The sequence below is a fragment of the Dermochelys coriacea genome, chromosome 1 (genome assembly GCF_009764565.3).
Source record: "Dermochelys coriacea isolate rDerCor1 chromosome 1, rDerCor1.pri.v4, whole genome shotgun sequence".
NCBI classification, from domain to species: Eukaryota; Metazoa; Chordata; order Testudines; family Dermochelyidae; genus Dermochelys; species Dermochelys coriacea.
In genome coordinates this window covers 183826236-183847251 of record NC_050068.2, presented here as the reverse complement: position 1 = coordinate 183847251, position 21016 = coordinate 183826236, and the positions used below count along the sequence as shown (strand labels likewise).

The window sequence follows — 21016 nt, the reverse complement described above, 5'->3', positions numbered from 1 at the left end:
TATAAATCTCTCCTCTGTTTTTTCCACCAAATGCATCCGATGAAGTGAGCTGTAGCTCACGAAAGCTTATGCTCTAATAAATTTGTTAGTCTCTAAGGTGCCACAAGTACTCCTTTTCTTTTTACATGACTTCAGGCAAGTAATTTTACCTCTCTGTACCTTGTTACATGATCTACACAAAAGAAATATTGATGCTTACTCATCTTACAAAATGCTTTGGGATCACCAGATGGTCTGTACTGTGCACATGCAGAACATTATTTTGATTTGACAGATGTATAAGAGTTCCCAATTTCTCTCCTCAGATATCAGTACTTCCTGTTGGTAAGATGGAACACAGAAATGTAGAAGTTGAAAAACATTGAGAAGATGAATACCAGAATACTTCAGTTTAGCTTCTGTGTATCACTTCTATTCTTACCTCCATGTTCGGAAAGATTTGCTAATCTATGTGGTTGTAATAATTTCTTTCTTCTCATCCAAACATAATTCCTCCACAGATACTTATCCTACTATCTCCTTTAGTGCTACTAAGGCTGTCCTTGTGCTGCACACCCTAGTCTTAAGCCCATCTGTTACACGTTTTTGGAGCTTGGTTGTCATGACAATCTCAGTGATTTTATCTAGGTGTGGAGATGGGGCAATAGTTAAAGAAATTTCATGTCATGGGTTGCTTTTGTGATGCTGTGGGTAGTGCATGTGGGGATGGGGGCTATTGCATTTTTCAGTAGCGTTCAAAGGTTTGTTTCTCTAAAGAAGGAGCTGATAATTTCCATTAGCAGTGATTGCTGTCGTTCTCCATAGGCCTTTACCAGGCAGCAGAGGCATAGATCTTTTTCAGAGGTGATGTCTCAAGTGTTTCTAAGAGCTTCTAGAACTCATGGTATGTCATGTGGACAAATTTCTTCAGGACTGGTGAAGTGGTTAATACCATACAGTCCAGTTCAGAATTCTGCCTCGAGCTCTTCACAGAGGTCAGTGCAGGAGTTGGAGGCTTGTGGTACACAGTCTGGGCTGATTAGCTGGTTCACTATGCTGTGAATGTAAGTGGGTCTCTGCTGGCCTTTGGGGGTTGCAAAGGCACAGGAGAATAAGGTTTTCTTTGCTTTTGTCACTGCAGTGGTGCATTCCTGTAAGAAACCTTTGTGCTCTTGGTGATATATTCACGATTTTACACCATCAGCATATTAGTCTGTCTGTCTATGCTTTTCATATGATAGTTTGTTGATGAATCATGGAAATCTCTGCAGTAGATGTGGGAAAGAGGGTAACTGTGGGGGACATCAGATGAATGCAGTGTGTTAGCAATTTGCTGGCGCATTGGCTTTACATATTCCGGTGTGTCTAGCTTCCCCACATCCCCGTGAGGTATGTACATTTATTACCATTTTTCTTATGTGGAAATTAAGATAAGAAGAGAAGTTATATGACTCACTAAAGGTCACACAGGAAGCCTGTAGCAGAGCTGAACTTAGAACGGATTTCTTCTACTCAGTCCTGTGCTTGAACCACAAAACAATCTTTTTCATTTTACCACCCTTCCTACCTTGAATCTCCTCACATTATTTCAGTACTTCCAGTTTCAGTCAAAACCAATGTGCACAGGTATGAGAAAATGCAAGACTTGGTGAGGAAGATACAAAGTAAAACCTTGATTCAAATCCATTAAAGTCTTCATATTGATTTCAGTAGCTTTTGGATAAGACCTTAAAAAGCATGAGTCCTCTAAAAGGCAAATGCAAAGCAGGATCATTTTAATGGTAAGGAGAGGGAGACAATTCCCATTTCAAATGATGCAGTGCTTATCTGACAATGAGCATGAGTGTAAATTAGTTTTGGCTTATTTTCTTAGAAAGACAGCTCAAAAGAAATTAAACACAATGGGGGTATGATGAACAATCCAAAACATATTTAAAATCAGTTTTTCAGGATTACTTTATGTATATATAATATCTCAACATGTAACTCTCCAGAGATATAAAGCTTTATTTTGAGAAAACATCACAAGATGTTGCAATTAGGTTAGCAGAAATTATATCCTGATCTGAAATGTAGATGACTATAAAATAGCCTTAACATGGGCAAAAGTCCAGGATTGGATTACTATATTAATTTTTAAGTTTTTCAGTTTTCTAACAGGAATTAATGCTTTTGTTGTGTAGGATTTATACAAGAGAAAGGTAGAATCCTGGAAGCCATGCAGCATGCTAATCAGCATACTGACACATGAAGAGGAGAGATGCAGAAATGAGTATTGGTTCTAGTATCTGATTTCACTTCTTAACAGAGATATTAAAAATTTATGATACAATACTGACAACAAGACTATAGACTACAACTCAACAACTGATACATAAAAGACCCAAAACTTTTTGGCCCTGGAAGGCAACCCTCAGACAGACAGTCCTGGATGCACATTAAATTGCATCCATTCAGCTTCGTCAAAGAAATAGGAATTTGCTTCAACTCTAGAAGCAGAAAAGTCCCTTGACTGGGTTAAGTGGCCATTCCTAATTGGCAGTTTTGAATTATATCAATTTAGTCTCACATTTGGAATTCAAATACCTCTTATTTAATCTACAGCATGAACACCTTGGTATCCCAAACTAAAGAAAAAGGGAACAGGTCAAAAGTGTCTGCTCTCTCGCTACTATTTTTTCCATTAATAGAGCCACTTGCAAAGAAAATTAGGAGTTAACAAGAATATTGCAGGATTCACTACTGAAATTAAAGAACCTAAAAGGGATACTGAAAATAAAAAATTGCTCAATTCTTGGGGTAACATTCTAGGATTTTTTTTCCTGGAAGGCCTAATTGCTAATGTAGTCCAACAGTATACATTTATAGTAACTAATTTCAGAGTGAGGAATTTATTTATAAAATAGAAATGGAAAGTGTCTTTGTAACTTCCCCTTGAGCCTATATTTCTAGGGTGACCAGATAGGGTGACCCAATTTTATAGGGACATCCAATATTTGGGGCTTTCTTATATAGGCTCCTATTCCCCTCCACTCCCGTCCTGATTTTTCACATTTGCTGTCTGGTCACCCTAAATATTTCTAGCTGCATAATTTTGCAACAGGAAACAATAAGACCACCAACTCAAGACATAATTGAGTTAGAAGCCAATTTAACTCTACATTCTCAGAGAAAAGAGCTTACAGGTAGAAATTTAAAAAAAAAAGTGTACATAATTTTATTTAAACTAGGCTATAAAGATAAATGAAAAAAAGTGAAAAAGGACTGAAAATATACTCAAGGAAATATTAGATATAGATATAGTGACAGTCAGACCAGAAGGATATAAGAGAGTGGTGGAAGGCAGATATATTAGCCTCAGAATGAGCAGGTCCCTGCTCCCTGGATAGTCAAACAAAGACTACTCCAGGCCAATCAAGACACCTGATGCCAATTAACCAGTTAAGGTCATTAGGCTAATGCCGGCACCTGACCGCAGTTAACTGGCAAAGGGTCAGTTAAGGCTGTTAAGCTAATGGAGACAGGTGGAACCAGTTAAGGTCTCCTTTCCAGTTCCCTCGAGAGAGAGCCCAGATGAAAGGAGCTGGAGGAGGAAGCATTGCTGTATCCTGAGGTTAGGGTAACCAGATAGCAAGTGTAAAAAAAATCTTTTGGGGAGGAGTTAATAGGTGCCTATATATGAAAAAGCCCCCAAAATCAGGACTGTCCCTATCTGGTCACCCTACAAAGAAAAAAAATAAGCAGTCATATTATGGTACAAGTGAGAGTTTAAGGGTGAAAGATGTCTTCCTTTGAGGGAACTGCCAGAAAGAAGGGAGATAGTACTGAACTGGAAATTCAATAATGCCCAGAAAGTTAATTTTGTGTTCATAAAAAGCACTATCTTTCTGTAATGCCATATGAAGGGTCAATAATCAATACCTAGAGGTGACTATTTTCCCTTCCAACATGAAGAACACTTGAAAGGCAGCTAGCTGAGTGAACAGGAACCTATGACCACATTTCTACATTCAAAGACAGATTCATACTCAATCACTTAACTATGTCCCAAATTGAGATGTCAACTTGTAGAAAGTATTCTTTTTTCCTTTAAAAAAAAAAAAAAGTTAGAAAATTGGTCCAATACCTCAGGAGACAGAGTAAAGATGCAGGGTTTAGTCTAGTATAATAAAATCCCCGCCGCCCCGCACTCCACCTTTAAAATGGAAGAAAAGGCAGTTGGGTCAAATTGCTACTCTGTGGAATGCATTATGTTTCAGTAAATGCTTTATTCAGCCCCAGGTTCAAAAGATAAACTAAACTAGAGGCATGAAAATTTTGTTCTGGAACGTTTGACAGATACCAGTATATGTATCTTTGCCTGCAAATGAATTATTTTTGCAGACTTTCTGAATCAGATCACCAAGTTTGCTCTTTAAGCCTAACAAAACTGACTTTTTACAAATTGATGTTATTCATTGAACTACTAAACTTTAGTTATATATACCAGTGCAGAAGCTCATCTATTCTTTAAAATCTTCCTTTATACATACTGCAGGAATTTGTTGTTCTTAGTATTAGACAATAAACAGGGGAAGAAAAGAATATGTGTTCTAACCACACATTACAGCATCCCATCCCAGACTATCAAGTGGTTTTGTGGGTATTAAAAATATTCGAGTAAATTCATATGGTCTATATTTCAAAATGCTTGGAGAGAGAATCTTGTGATAGTTCAATGAAAGCCAAAATTTCCCTTCCTCCCAATTCAGACTCTCCTTATCTAAGCCAGATACATTTTAAAGAATCCTAATAGAGGTGGCAGGAACAAACCATCCCGATGCGTAGAAAGAATAGTAAATATGGCAGGCGACCAGCTTGGCTTAACAATGCTTATCTTAAAACACAAAAAAGAAGCTTACAAGAAGTGGAAGCTTGGACAAAGGACCAGGGAGAAGTATAAAAATATTGCTCAGGCATGCAGGAGTGAAATCAGGAAGGCCAAATCACAATTGGAGTTGCAACTAGCAAGGGATGTTAAGAGTAATAAGAAGGGTTTCTACAGGTATATTAGCAACAAGGTGGTGGTCAGGGAAAGTGTGGGCCCCTTACTGAATGGGAGAGGCAACCTAGTGATAGAGGATGTGGAAAAAGCTAATGTACTCAAGGCTTTTTTTGCCTCTGTCTTCATGAACAAGATAAGCTCCCAGACTGCTACACTGGGCAGCACAGTATGGGGAGGAGCTGACCAGCCCTCTGTGGAGAAAGAAATGGTTCGAGACTATTTAGAAAAGTTGGACGAGCACAAGTCCATGGGGCCAAATGCAATGCATCTGAGCGTGCTCAAGGAACTGGCAGATGTTATTGCAGAGCCATTGGCCATTATCTCTGAAAACTCATGGCGATCGGGGGAGTTCCTGGATGACTGGAAAAAGGCTAATGTAGTGCCCATCTTTAAAAAAAGGGAAGGAGGAGGATCTGGGGAACTACAGGCCAGTCAGCCTCACCTCAGTCCCTGGAAAAATCATGGAGCAAGTCCTCAAGGAATCAATTCTGAAGCACTTCGAAGAGAGGAAAGTGATCAGGAACAGTCAGCATGGATTCACCAAGGGCAAGTAATGCCTGACTAACCTAATTGCCTTCTATGAGGAGATAACTGGCCCTATGGATGAGGGGAAAGCAGTGGACGTGTTATTCCTTGACTTCAGCAAAGCTTTTGATATGATCTGCTACAGTATTCTTAATAGCAAGTTAAAGAAGTATGGGCTGGATGAATGGAATAAGGTGGATAGAAATCTGGCGAGATCATCGGGCTCAACGGGTAGTGATCAATGACTCCATGTCTAGTTGGCAGCTGGTATCAAGTGGAGTGCCCCAAGGTTTGGTCATAGAGCCGGTTTTGTTCAATAGCTTCATTAATGATCTGGAGGATGGCATGGATTGCACCCTCAGCAAGTTTGCAGATGACACTAAACTGGGAGGAGTGGTAGATATGCTTGGAGGGTAGGAATAGGATACAAAGGGACAAATGAGAGGATTGGGCCAAAGTAAATCTGATGAGGTTCAATAAGGACAAGTGCAGAGTCCAGCACTTAGGACGGAAGAATCCCATGTACTGCTAAAGACTTGGGACCGAGTAGCTAGGCAGCAGTTCTGAAGAAAAGGACCTAGGGGTTACAGAGGATGAGAAGCTGGATATGAGTCAACAGTGTGCCCTTTTTGCCAAGAAGGCAAACAGCATTTTTTGCTGTATAAGTAGGAACATTGCTAGCTGACTAAGGGACATGATCGTTCCCCTCTATTCAGCATTAGTGAGGCCTCATCTGGAGTACTGTGTCCAGTTCTGGGATGCACACTTCAAGAAGGATGTGGAAAAATTGGAAAGAGTCCAGAGGAGGGCAACAAAAATGATTAGGGGGGCTGGAGGACATGAATTATGAGAAAAGGCTGAGGAAACTGGGATTATTTAGTCTGCAGAAGAGAAGAATGAGGGGGAATTTGATAGCTGCTTTCAACTACCTGAAATAGGTTTCCAAAGATGATGAATCTAGGCTGTTCTCAGTGGTAGCAGATGACAGAACAACGGAGTAATGGTCTCAAGTTACAGTGGGGGATGTTTAGGTTGGATATTAGGAAAAACTTTTTCACTAGGAGGGTGGTGCGTTACCTAGGGAGATGATGGAATCTCCTTCCTTAGAGGTTTTTAAAGTTTGGCTTGACAAAGCTCTGGCTGGGATGATTTAGTTGGTGATTGGTCCTGCTTTGAGCAGGAGGTTGGACTAGATGACCTCCTGAGGTCCCTTCCAGCCCTGATATTCTATGATTCTAAGAGAAAAGTATATTTAAATACGGATCTTGATTCTGCTCTCTATGTTCTAGAGTTGGACGTGAAAGAATCTTTCTGTAAGAGACAATTAAAATCACTAGTGTTCTTTCCTTGCTAATTGGACATCACCATTCCTTCAATCTTCTGAATGTACTGAGTAACATCAAATCATATGTAAACTTCTTTAGGCCCAAACATTTTCTCACAAGCTTCTGACTGATTTCTTTAATACTAATTCTATATGAGAATCTGAAAGAATCCCCCCTATTAAGACTTTATCATGTATCTTAGTTCCATTCTCCTATCTGATCACCATCTATATCTCATCTTAACTAATTTTTCATTCTTTTTGTAGCCAGTGCAAGGAAGGAGAGAGTAGAAAGAGGAAAACTTAAGTTGTAATCATAAATGTTGGAAGTTGTATCAAAATGTCATTCTCTCATATGATCATCAAACATGTTTCTCATTGAAATATTCTGTAACCTAAGGGAAGACAGACATAATTTAGCTAAACATTATAATTATGTAGTGAGATCTGTATCCTTAAGTTATGTAATTAGATTCTGCATATTTGATTCAATAAACTTTTTTTTTAAAAAGCCTTCAAATAAACTCTGGTAATAACACATATTCTTCATGGAAAATGTATTGTCAAAGGAGAAAAAACAAAACAAAAGAAATCACAATCCTAGTAGATGAGGAGGATGGTTTTCATCTAAACAAGCAATACCTCAATGACTTTGCATTGATCAACATGTAGCTATATCTGAGGCAACTCAGAACATTCCCTGAAGAAACCATTTCTGTTTTTCAAAGAGCAAAAGCCACAGTGGTTAATAAGATGCGTTTTCCACTTTTGATCATTTGTTCATTGACAAAGATTTCATTTCTGGTGATTTCATCCATCATGTCAATGTTTATTTTCTTTGATGTTCAAAAGTCTTTTGTAGTGCCAAACTAGATCAACTGAAACATTGCTCTGTTTAAGCAAATAGAAGTTGCTGAATGAAACAACTATTAATTTAAGTCAGAACTTGATATTTTCTGTAAATGTTATACAAGTAAACCTGACTAAGGGATTTCACTCTGGAAATCTTGTGGCGATATAGTTTCAACTGATTCTTATGGCCAAATGCTACTAAATCCCTGGGGCCAGATCCTCAACTTTTGTAAGTTTTCATAGCTCCATTAGAATAAAGTTACAGAACTAAGACAATTTGCACCAGTTCAGGATGGGGTCCCTTATTCTCATCACTTGGACAATTGCTCTCAAATGCAGAGCAAATGCTGTCCCCCAACCAAAAATAAAATAGATTATGATGCATTTCTAAAAGAGACTGAGAAGGCCTCTTTGTGGCTCTACAAGTCTGAGTAAACCAAGTGTGCAGATTTTATAATTTTCATAAAAATGAATATTTGGGGGACCTAGCTGGCTTGTTTCCATTAGCATTAACAGCCATCTCCGTCCCTACTCCTGTAGCCAACAGTTAAGGTTATATCCTGCCATTCTTTCATGCACAGAATGCTGTTCCCTAACAGTCAATTAGTGTCATTTACATGTAGTTTTAGATAAGGATACGATTTAGTCTTGGAGATCAGTGATGTACGGGTTCTGTGACTTTACCAGCCCTCCCTGACTCTAGCTTCAGCTGTCAGTGGCGGAGCAGGCGTTATGCGTCCCTGACCCACTTTCCCTCTCTGTGGCTTCAGTAGGTCTGGAGTCCGGGTTGTGCCCCCACAACTGTGGCAGAGGGGCTGGGGCTGTCAGTCCCTTTCCCACCCCAATGAAGATCCAGGTATCATTCCTCTCCGTCCCCATTATTTTTAGAAGAAGTCATGGGCAGGTCAGAGCTCCTGTGAAATTTTCTGTCCATGACTTACTAAAAATAACCATGACAAAATCTGCAGCATTGTTATAGATAATTAAATATTTGAATGTGGTCAATTTTGATACAAAATACTTACATTCTGTTATTGGCTTTTCTTGTTTATCTCTATGGTCTATGAAATATCTACTGATATGGCAGAGCTGATGAGCTGCAAATCTCCCTGCTGATTGAGGTCAGCAAGCTGCTCATGAATCCAGCAGATGTTTCTGTTGTCTAGGCCAATGGAAACCGTATGGACCTCTTCTTCTTCATCTCCTCCCACAATCAAAATGTTAACACAGCAGATATCTGGATGTATGCCATACAGCAATAAAGACAAGAGAAAGCTGCTGTGGCATCTATAAGTATGGTACTGTATACAGATCATATTTGCTTTGTTCATCTCAGATTATTATTTACAATTACCATACTTACTGCATTCCCTTCCACATGATATTCTTGTTTTGAAGATACGTATGGAGCCCCCTCTTCTGTGCTATTAAGCTTCAGTGGACCACATAGATGTAAACTAGAACAATATTTTCTTGAATTATGTAAACTTCTATTTCAAGACAAGAGACAACTTTAAAAGTGTGTTCAGCAATCTGCAGGCCATTCTGAATAGGGTGCCTATAACATTCTAGAGATGTTTAAAATAGGGGATTTAGGCACAAATGGTGGAATTCACAAGGGGACTTAGGTACCTATCAGCCACTTTAGTGATGTCCCTTATATTCCTAAATTTCTGCTAGTATGTATATTCATAGTTATCTCAGTCCTGACACCACCAAACAGCTTAGTGCCTAGCTCAAACCTAAACTGCAGCAGGATCCACAAACTAGATGTTCTCCTGATTGGCCTGATCAAGTAGATGTGCTCAGAGGCCATCTTGCCACAAAACACAGCCAAAGGTTGTGATGCCCCTCATTATATGATGTTTAGAGAACTCACCCAGTATATGGGAGCACTAGGTTCAAATCTGCACTCTGCCTGAGGTGGACCGGTATCCCACCTCCCACTTTAATAGTCACTGGAGCCAGGACTTAAACTTGGCTCTGCCACATTCCAGGTGAGTAACCTGAGCACTGGACAACAGAACCACTCTTTCACTCTGACCCCACAAATACTTAAGTATTTTATACAAAGTGGAATCATCGACACTATCGACTGAAAAAAAGAAAAAGGAGTACTTGTGGCACCTTAGAGACTAACAAATTTATTTGAGCATAAGTTTTCGTGAGCTACAGCTCACTTCATCGGATGCATTCAGTGGAAAATACAGTGGGGAGATTTATACACACACACACACACACACACACACACACACACACACACACACACACACACACACGAAACAATGGGTTTATCATACACGCTGTAAGGAGAGTGATGACTTAAGATGAGCTATTACCAGCAGGAAGGAGGGGGGAGAAAGGAGGAAAACTTTTTGTGGTGATAATCAAGGTGGGCCATTTCCAGCAGTTAACAAGAATATCTGAGGAACAGTAGGGGGTGGGGTGGGGGGAGAAATAACATGGGGAAATAGTTTTACTTTATGTAATGACCCATCCACTCCCAGTCTCTATTCAAGCCTAAGTTAATTGTATCCAGTTTGCAAATTAATTCCAATTCAACAGTCTCTCGTTGGAGTCTGTTTTTGAAGGTTTTTTGTTGAAGGATAGCCACTCTTAGGTCTGTAATCGTGTGACCGGAGAGACTGAAGTGTTCTCTGACCAGTTTTTGAATATTCTAATTCTTGACATCTGATTTGTGTCCATTTATTCTTTTACGTAGAAACTGCCCAGTTTGACCAATGTACATGGCAGAGGGGCATTGCTGGCACATGATGGCATATATCACATTGGTAGATGCACAGGTGAACGAGCCTCTGATAGTGTGGCTGATGTGATTAGGCCCTGTGATGGTATCCCCTGAATAGATATGTGGACAGAGTTGGCAAAAGGCTTTGTTGTAAGGATAGGTTCCTGGGTTAGTGGTTCTGTTGTGTGGTGTGTGTTTGCTGGTGAGTATTTGCTTCAGGTTTGGGGGCTGTCTGTAAGCAAGGACTGGCCTGTCTACCAATATCTGGGAGATTGATGGGTTGTCCTTCAGGATAGATTGTAGATCCTTGATGATGCATTGGAGAGGTTTTAGTTGGGGGCTGAAGGTGATGGCTAGTGGCGTTCTGTTCTTTTCTTTGTTGGGCCTGTCCTGTAGTAGGTGACTTCTGGGTACTCTTCTGGCTCTGTCAATCTGTTTCTTCACTTCAGCAGGTGGGTATTGTAGTTGTAAGAATGCATGATAGAGATCTTGTAGGTGTTTGTCTCTGTCTGAGGGGTTGGAGCAAATGCGGTTGTATCGTAGAGCTTGGCTGTAGACAATGGATCGTGTGGTGCGATCTGGATGAAAGCTAGAGGCTTGTAGGTAGGAATAGCGGTCAGTAGGTTTCCGATATAGGATGGTGTTTATGTGACCATCGCTTATTAGCACGGTAGTGTCCAGGAAGTGGATCTCTTGTGTGGACTGGTCCAGGCTGCGGTTGATGGTGGGATGGAAATTGTTGAAATCCTGGTGGAATTCCTCAAGGGCTTCTTTTCCATGGGTCCAGATGATGAAGATGTCATCAATATAGCGCAAATAGAGTAGGGGCATTAGGGGACGAGAGCTGAGGAAGCGTTGTTCTAAGTCAGCCATAAAAATGTTGGCATACTGTGGGGCCATGCGGGTACCCATCACAGTGCCACTGAATTGAAGGTATACATTGTCCCCAAATGTGAAATAGTTACAGATGAGGACAAAGTCACAAAGTTCAGCCACCAGGTTAGCCGTGACATTATCGGGGATACTGTTCCTTATGGCTTGTAGTCCATCTTTGTGTGGAATGTTGGTGTAGAGGGCTTCTACATCCATAGTGGCCAGGATGGTGTTTTTAGGAAGATCACTGATGGATTGTAGTTTCCTCAGGAAGTCAGTGGTGTCTCAAATAGCTGGGAGTGCTGGTGGTGTAGGGCTTGAGGAGGGAGTCTACATAGCCAGACAATCCTGCTGTCAGGGTGTCAATGCCTGAGATGATGGGGTTCCAGGGGTGTGTCTGTGCGGATTTGTTCTTGTGCTTTTTCAGGGAGTTTCTTGAGCAAATGCTGTAGTTTCTTTTGGTAACCCTCAGTGGGATCAGAGGGTAATGGTTTGTAGAAAGTGGTGTTGGAGAGCTGCCTAGTAGCCTCTTGTTCATATTCCGACCTATTCATGATGACGACAGCACCTCCTTTGTCAGCCTTTTTGATTATGATGTCAGAGTTGTTTCTGAGGCTGTGGATGGCATTGTGTTCTGCACAGCTGAGGTTATGGGGCAAGTGATGCTGCTTTTCCACAATTTCAGCCCGTGCACATCGGCGGAAGCACTCTATGTAGAAGTCCAGTCTGTTATTTCGACCTTCAGGAGAAGTCCTCCCAGAATCCTTCTTTTTGTAGTGTTGGTAGGAAGGTCCCTTCCTGCTGGTAATAGCTCATCTTAAGTGATCACTCTCCTTACAGTGTGTATGATAAAACCCATTGTTTCATGTTCTCTGTGTGTGTATATATATATAAATCTCCCCACTGTATTTTCCACCAAATGCATCCGATGAAGTGAGCTGTAGCTCACGAAAGCTTATGCTCTAATAAATTTGTTAGTCTCTAAGGTGCCACAAGTACTCCTTTTCTTTTTTGCGAATACAGACTAACACAGCTGCTTCTCTGAAAACTATCAACTGAGACAGACACACCCCGTATGGCCCAGTAGTTAGGACATCTGGGGATTTGAACCTAGGCCTCCCACATCCAAGGTCTAATGACTGTATTGTTGGATATAAGGAGAAAAGCACCTCTTCCGTCTCAGGGGTTTTTTTTGAAAAACCTGACTCCAGGCACCTAACTCCAGGAGAGAGTTCATAGCGCCTGAGTGAATCCTGAGTGGAAGGAGGCACCTCCCTCCAGTCCAGAGTTAGATACCCAATGCCCTTTGAAGAGCAGACCTTAGGCCACATGCTCTGCTCAGCATTTCCTACTGGCAAACTTAGGCATCTAAACATGGGATTCACAAAAGTCAGTATGCTGAGTAAGGAGTGGCCTAACTCTCCCCATTGTTTGCATAGGGAAACTGGGGGTCTAACCTGAAGTTAGGAATTCCATTTGGCAGCAGGGCATCTAGAAGTAAGGCATTCAATGCTCAGCCCAAGCCCCCTTTGTGAATCCCACCCACAACTCCCATTTATTTTAAATATTTACTTTCATAGAGGAGGAGTTGTGTGCCTAAACTCCTTAGATGCCTTGCAAGTTTCAATCTAGAGCTATACATTTTTCATTGTTTATTCATTCATTACAACCACTGCCTGTTCCATTGTAAAATGGTAGTTCCACCACTGTCCTGTACACCAGGAATGTCAATGTATGTTTCTATGTTCTGCATAATCTTCAGTTCTTCCTTAGAGTCATGTAATTTTGGTATGTCTTCTTGTACCAAGGATTCCTTATATTTGCTGAAAACAGTTTTACCTAACAGCTGCAAGTGTACACTCAACCATTTCTAAAAGTTTGTCTTGTGTTTATTAAAATTCCAATAAAAAATCCAAAAAGGCTATAATAGCCATGATATTGCATTAGTATGAAAAAGTTTCTGAAGTTTGAAATATATAAAAACACAGTACATCTATGGAATATATATATATAAATAATCTACTGAAATAAAAGAAACCAGTGAGCAAACGGATATATGCATTAAAGTAATTTTCTAGCTCAGTGAATCCATGTCAGAAATGGTTGCCTATGCTAAAATAACACTTTTCTTTGCTTTAAAAATCTTTTAGTTGAAGACTTTTACTTTATAAACTACTGAATTATTTTAAAGGTGATTTGGTACCTAATAAAATGTTGAGCTGAATGGGTTTCTTTGTAAGACAACTGTAGCATCTGAACACAGCTACTGGGCAAGTGTGCACTAAATTTGTTCTGCATGTTAGTGAGAAATAGTTTGCTTTGCATATGTTTAATACTAGACAAAATAAAGGCTCAATTTACAGGGTAGCTGGAAAATTCCATTTTGGATCACATCAGTGTCTCTTTAGTCTTTTTGATTTTGTATATAAAAAGGGATTTTTTCAGGACTAAACTGCAACAGTATTTTATCATGGGTAACAAGGAGGAGTGCAGTTGTAGTGGTATCTGTAAAGACTGGGATGGAAAGTAGCTGCCAAGTGTTCAGATTAGAGTGTGTCTGAATGAATGAGTGCAACACCCATCCTCACACACCAAACTCAACATTTTCAAAAAGTTATGTTGCACTATAATATTCTGTTCCACTTCCGTAATTAGGAAAAACTGCTCAGGTATCAAGGACAATTAGTCCCACTTGTGGTTCAAGGATGGAGGATAGGTACAAGTCCTGTGATGCACACCTGTGAGAACCACACTTAAGAAAATTAACAAAAGTACTCAAGGATGAAAACATTTGTTTGTTTGTTTGTTTTTTTTAAAGAAACATGCAGTGGAGTTAAAGAATGCAGAGGGAAATAGGGCTCCTAACAGAATTTATTAATGGAGAGTTGTTAATTTAGAAGGTGAGTAGGGTTGCCAACTTTCTAATGGCACAGAACCAAACACCCTAGCCCTGCCTCTTCCCTGAGGCCCCACCCCATTCCCTGAGGGCCCACCCCTTCCCACTACATTCCTCCTTCCTTGGTGGCTCGCTGTCCCCCACCTTCACTCACTTTCACTAGGCTGAGGCAGGGGCTTGGAGTGCGGGAGGGGATGAGGGCTCTGACTGGAAATGCAGGCTTTGGGGTGGGGCCAGGGATGAGGGCTTTGCAGGAGGAGGCTCCAGGCTGAGGCTGAGGGATTCATAATGCGAGAGGGGGCTGTGGGTTGAAGCAAGGGGTTGGGGATCAGGGGTGGGAGGTGCAGGGATGTGTGAAGGCTGTGGGCAAGGGGTTTGGAGTGCAGAAGTGGGGCTCTGGGTTTGGGGGGTGGTCTTGCGGTTGGGGTTTGGGGTTACTTCACAGGGCTCCTGATCAGCAGCACAGAGGGCCTAAAGCAGACTGCCTGTCTGTCCTGACACCGTTGCATTGCGTGAGTCCCAGAAGCGGCCAGCAGGTCCAACACTAGTAGGCAGGGGGCAGGAGGCTCTGCGCACTGCTCTCGCTCTCTGCACACACACCCACCCTGCTCTCATTGTCTGGTTCCTGTCCAATGGGAGTGTGGAGCTGATGCTTGCGGGGGGGGGGGGAATAGCGTGCAGAATCCCATGTCCCGCCTCTGCCTAGGAACCAGACCTGCCGGCTGGTTCTGGGGTACAGTGCATACCAGAACAGTAGGGACCAGCCTGCCTTAGCACCGCCAACAGACCTTTAATGGCCCAGTTAGCATTGCTGACTAGAGCCAGTAGGCGGTGCTGACCAGAGTCGCCAGGGTCCCTTTTTGATCGGGTGTTATGATCGAAAACCGGACACCTGGTCACCCTTATGCGAGTGAGATATCTTTTATTGGACCAACTTCTGTTGGTGAGATGGACAAGCTTTTGAGCAATGTAAACTCAAAAAAGTTTCTCTCACCAACAGAAGTTGGCTCAATAAAAGATATTAACTCATCCACTTTAAGTCTCTCATGTCCTGGGACTAACATGGCTACATCACCAGTTTAGAAGGTGGTTAGTTATGTGAGTGAACAGTTTGCGCTGTAACAGGCACATCTGCATGTAACAATTGTATAGTTTTCTTTGCAAATGGTTCCGCTAAATCTATCTTAGCTACATTAGTATTTAAGGTTTCTGATTTTAGGCCAAATCTGAGAAAACCCCAGAAACATATTTGAGCAACATATTCACCCAGAATACCGAAGGTTAGCGGTGTTGGGGATTTGCACAACCCTTAAAATCTCCCATACTCACTAGAAGTACATCCCAGAGTCGCAGAGATAGGAGGATATTTGATATAATAAAATAATTTTTTCAGCTCCAATAAAAAAATAATTTTAATTCCTAAAAAGAAAGCCATAAATAGCCCAAAAAGAGAGACTCATTTAATTAAAAAAAAAAAAAAAAAAAAAAGACGACAAGAAACCACAGTTACGTGATAAGGGCAGTACTCACTAGCAACACTACTGCAAACACAGAGAGTCAGCTCTTCACAGTAAAGTGGAATGCTTCAAATATTATCCATGCCTGGGGCAGCTCAAAAATTAAAAGACACATACTGATTTGATGTCCGTCTTTGATTCAAGGTAAATTAACTCTATTGAATTCAGCTTTCGGTATTGTTATGAAGTACATCCACCCATCATTCATATTTGGAGTCAGATCTCCAAAATTGTTTTAACCTGCTAACTGAGTTTAAACTGTGTCATATGCCATAGCTGAGCAAAATTGTTTGTTTTTTTTATCATCAAGCAGTAGGGAATACAACAGAGGGGTTTTTTTTGTTTTGTTTTGAAATCCTTTCCCCCTCCCCATTTTGTATATATGCTTGCTTGATGTTAAGCTGTACTGCAACCAGTTCTTTAGTATTGCTTCCCTTTGCTGAAAGCTACCAGATGTCCTGGGCCTTGCAGTCTACTTTCCAGTGGAGAAGAAATCAGTGACATGGAGTCTGGATATATTTTAAGGACATAAGAATGGCCATACTGAGTCAGACCAAAGGTCCATCCAGCCCAGTATCCTGTCTACCGACAGTGGCCAATGCCAGGTATCCCAGAGGGAGTGAACCTAAGAGGTAATCATCTAGTGATCTCTCTCCTGCCATCCATCTCCATCCTCTGATAAGGCTAGGGACACCATTCCTTACCCAGCCTGGCTAATAGCCATTAATGGACTTAACCTCCATGAATTTATCCAGTTCTCTTTTAAACCCTGTTATAGTCCTAGCCTTCACAACCTCCTCAGGTTGACTGTGCGCTGTGTGAAGAACTTAAATTTTATTTGTTTTAAACCCGCTGCTCATTAATTTCACTTGGTGGCGCCTGCTTCTTATATTATGGGAACAAGTTAAATAACTTTTCCTTATTCACTTTCTCCACACCACTCATGATTTTATATACCTCTATCATATCTCCCCTTAGCCTCATCTTTTCCAAGCGCAGAAGTCCTAGCCTCTTTAATCTGTCCTCATATGGGACCCATTCCAAACCCCTAATCATTTTAGTTGCCCTTCTCTGAACCTTTTCCAATGCCAGTATATCTTTTTTGAGATGAGGAGACCACATCTGTATGCAGTAGTCAAGATGTGGGCGTATCATGGATTTATACAAGGGCAATAAGATATTCTGTGTCTTATTCTCTATCCCTAACATCCCGTTTGCTTTTTTGACTGCTGCTGCACGGACGTCTTCAAAGAACTATCCAAGATGACTTCAAGATCTTTCTCCTGATTAGTTGTAGCTAAATTAGCCCCCCATCATATTGTACGTATAGTTGGGGTTATTTTTTCCAATGTGCATGACTTTACATTTATCCACATTAAATTTCATTTGCCATTTTGTTACCCTATCAGTTTTGTGAGATCTTTTTGAAGTTCTTCACAATCTGCTTTGGTCTTAAGTATCTTGAGCAGTTTAGTATCATCTGCAAACTTTGCCACCTCATTGTTTACCCGTTTCTCCAGATCATTTATGAATAAGTTGAATAGGATTGATCCTAGGACTGACCCTTGGGGAACACCACTAGTTACCCCTCTCCATTCTGAAAATTTACCATTTATTCCTACCCTTTGTTCCCTGTCTTAACCAGTTCTCAATCCATGAAAGATCTTCTCTCTTATCCCATGACAACTGAATTTATGTAAGAGCCTTTGGTGAGGGACTTTGTCAAAGGCTTTCTGGAAATCTAAGTACACTATGTCCACTGGATCCCCCTTATCCACGTTTGTTGACCCCCTCAAAGAACTCTAATAGATTTGTAAGACATGATCTCCATTTACAGAAACCATGTTGACTTTTGATCAACAATTTATGTTCTTCTACATGTCTGACAATTTTATTCCTTACTATTGTTTCAACTAATTTGCCAGGTACTGACATTAGGCTTACAGGTCTGTAATTGCCAGGATCACCTCTAGAGCCCTTCTTAAATATTGGCGTTACATTAGCTATCTTCCAGTCATTGGGTACAGTAGCTGATTTAAAGGACAGGTTACAAACCACAGTTAATAGTTCCACAATTTCACATTTGAGTTCTTTCAGAAATCTGGGTGAATGCCATCTGGTCCCGTGACTTGTTTGTTAAGTTTATCAATTAATTCCAAAACCTTCTTTAGTGACATTTCTAGTGACTAACTGTAACTTGCTTTATTTACATGGGCACAAATGGCATACAGGCAACCTCTTCTTTCAGAAATCTCAGCCCAATCCCCAGAGAATGACTCTGCCTCAAGAACTGAGTCCAATCAGAGACCCAGGCTGTGAGCAAACACTCCTGCTGCTTATGCAGTTCTCTCTACTCAGAGCCTTGGATAACAGAATGACCACCACACAACCTTTTTCCCCCAACACTGAACACTTGTTTGCATCCTACAAAAAGGAATGCAGAAGACTATGTAACAACATCACCTAACACTTACCAGGACAAGCATTTTAAAAGCCAATAACAAATCACTTTTCATATCATTAACAGTAAAACAAATGAAATAACCCCTCTGTAGGCATGCACGTACTAGTAACATTTATTTATGTTCTATTCACGTTTATGTGTTGCTTCCTACCTATAAGTAGAGCCATCTCTAATGTTAACAATAGATTTTTATTCAATCCATATTCTCCTCTGTCTTGTCTCTCTTTCCCACTCATGCACATAGAGCAAGTTACACAGAAGAGGTGGGGTTGGCAGAACACATCAGTCTCGGGAAAATGTTGTGTGGAGGCTGTTTTGTTCTGTCAACCCCGCCTAGCCTAAGAGTAGTTTCTTCACATCACATTTAAATCCACATACACAGGCAAATTATGCATTCTTTGTGAAATATGAATGTATGTCTTTAAAATACTAAAACAAATTGTATGGCTTTAGCTGAAACATAAAATTTGCCCCATCTTCTGAGCAGCACAAAATAAGACAACTGTTACAATGCCTGTTCCACTGAAAAACCTAACATTTACCCAGCTTTTGGGCAATTATTTTGAAAATATAAAATTGCTGTAGCTCACGCATCTCATTTCCACACATGAGCACTTCATCTGAGGATCCATGCATATCCCCAAAAAGGATGTCCTCCATAACAATAGCTCTGTGGGAGCAGAGGTAAAATCTCGTTTATATGTTGAGCAAGAGCTATTTAAACATAGTTGTGTATACATGCACTGAGCCATAAGGCAAATTATCATTTTGTTTGCTGGCCTAGGCCTTGAAACAAGTCACAGGGTCAGTACTCCCTCATTCACACAGTGTTGGCAAAATAAAGTGTTCAAAAACCATGACAGGCCCAAAGGAATTCCGAGAATAATAAATATTAGGTTCTGGTTTCATATTTAAGTTTTCCTCCACATCCATAAGGCAAGTTTATTTTCACATGTTCAAATGATTTCATGAGTCAGGGCTTCAAGAAAATATTGCAAGACTTGTGATAAAATCATGAAAGTTGGCAACATTACTAATACACCCCCCAAAAAAAAAGTGAATGCAGCTGTTGTGTGGACAGCAGCGGCTCTACCAATTTTGCCACCCCAAGCAGTCGCCGCCAAATTGCCGCATTCGCAACAGCGGCAGAGCTGCCGCCAAAAGCTGCTGCGGCAGGAAAAGCGGTGGAGCTGCCACCGAGGGACATGGACTGTCACTCTAAGCACCTGCTTGGAAAGCTGGTGCCTCAAGCCAGCCCTGTGTGTGGAGAGTGGGTATTGAACTCAGAGTCACACTCATTCATCCCATGATCATGTCTTTACACACTACGCTTGTACTGTGCTAAAGGAGGTTGGGTAAAGGGAAGAGCACTATATACCTGGGGCTTACAGGTGACGGTGTACTGCAGAGGAGTGGAGTGGAAGACCCACTGATGGCTGGAGGTCTGCCACACCTGTGGTACTCAGAGCTAAAGAAGTGTCTTCTTCTCAACTTTCTAATCCAGTGTTTTTGCCATATGCCAGTCAAAAGCCTCTTCTCACATAAGATAGGAGATAAGAGAAAGGGACCAGAGTGTCTTTTTACCCCATTCCTGACTGAAAATACTGAAAAAAACCAGAGGAAGACACACATATAAATTATTAGAACTGGTTTAAGTGATTTTTTTTGGCAGATCTTTTGCTGAAAAGTTTTCACTGAAGTTTAAAAATTTTTAAATTTTTTCACCCAGTTCTACATCTACTATAGAAAAACTCAGAATAAAGGAAGGTGGGGGAAAAAAAGAAAAGTGATTCAAAAGTAATTTAGATCACATCATTTTTTAAAGTATTCACAGGGGGAAATATTATAATAAAATGTGTGGTAATGAACATCTTCCAGCTTCCTAAAACCACACCAGTTGCATAAGCTAAGACCACCTGGACCAAGCACAGATAAACAGTAGCAAATGGACTTGCATCTGAATTAACCAACATGTTCATTTGCTAAGGTACAGGAATTAAAGAAATACTTTTTCTGTAACTCATCATCAGTTATTATAGAATGTGTTGGCTTTAAAGGTATTGATTGTGACTCACTTTCTAGATTTGTCAACGTTGTAGAAAAGATTTGCTCAATATTACTTGCTCTTAATGATTAAAAATCAAAAACCAAGCATTCTCTCCCCCTGTGGTGTTAAGATATCTTTTCCAATACAAATAAACTCAGGATACGAACAAGTGAAAGCAGCCACATATTATTTGAAAGGAGATTAAACAAACTGACATTCTAGAGTTACTGAAATTAAACACATTCAATCAAATATATGTTCATGACACCTGAAAATATTTCCAAAAAAACAGTTGCCATCAGGATGGAAAAATCAGCCCAAGAAAATCTATTGCAGGCAACATTTGCCTGGTTTGGTATGTACTAAAGAACGCTACCCAAGAAGAGAGGACATAAAATATGTGTTAATTACAGCCAGCTCAACAATAATAAAATAATAATAATAATAATAATAATAAAAAAAAAGGATAATACAAATGAAAAAATAAGGAATAGAAAGGTAATTTCTCTAACATGTACATCCCTCTACAGCAACTCTGCTATTAAAAATATGGTGAAAATGCTACATTTATCCATCAAGTGAGCAAACTCCTAGCAAGGCAAAATGAGCCTTGCTAGTACATGATCATCCACAAATTACTGAATACAGAACTTGAAGTCAAATAGTCAGCAAAACAAAGGTTTTCCTACACTCCCTGTTGGATTTATGGTGTGTGAAGTCTTCTATTATTACAAATCATATGGAAT

The 21016-nt window shown here is 40.5% G+C and overlaps 1 protein-coding gene across 8 annotated transcripts in view; it reads right to left on the bottom strand.

Moving 5' to 3' along the window:
* The window catches only part of CADM2 (cell adhesion molecule 2), a 1073705-nt gene that overhangs the window by 272643 nt on the left and 780046 nt on the right, over positions 1 to 21016 (bottom strand). The window contains exon 1 of one of the 8 annotated variants that reach the window (XM_043509686.1): positions 8750 to 8955. The exons of 6 other annotated variants lie outside the window; for them this stretch is intronic. Coding sequence is in view for 1 of the 2 variants with exons in the window: in XM_043509655.1 (XP_043365590.1) it covers positions 200 to 203 (4 nt within the window). In the remaining variant the exon portion in view is untranslated. Of the gene's footprint in view, positions 1 to 199; positions 224 to 8749; positions 8956 to 21016 lie in introns of those variants that run through there. One more of the 8 variants, XM_043509655.1, reaches the window with a different exon arrangement.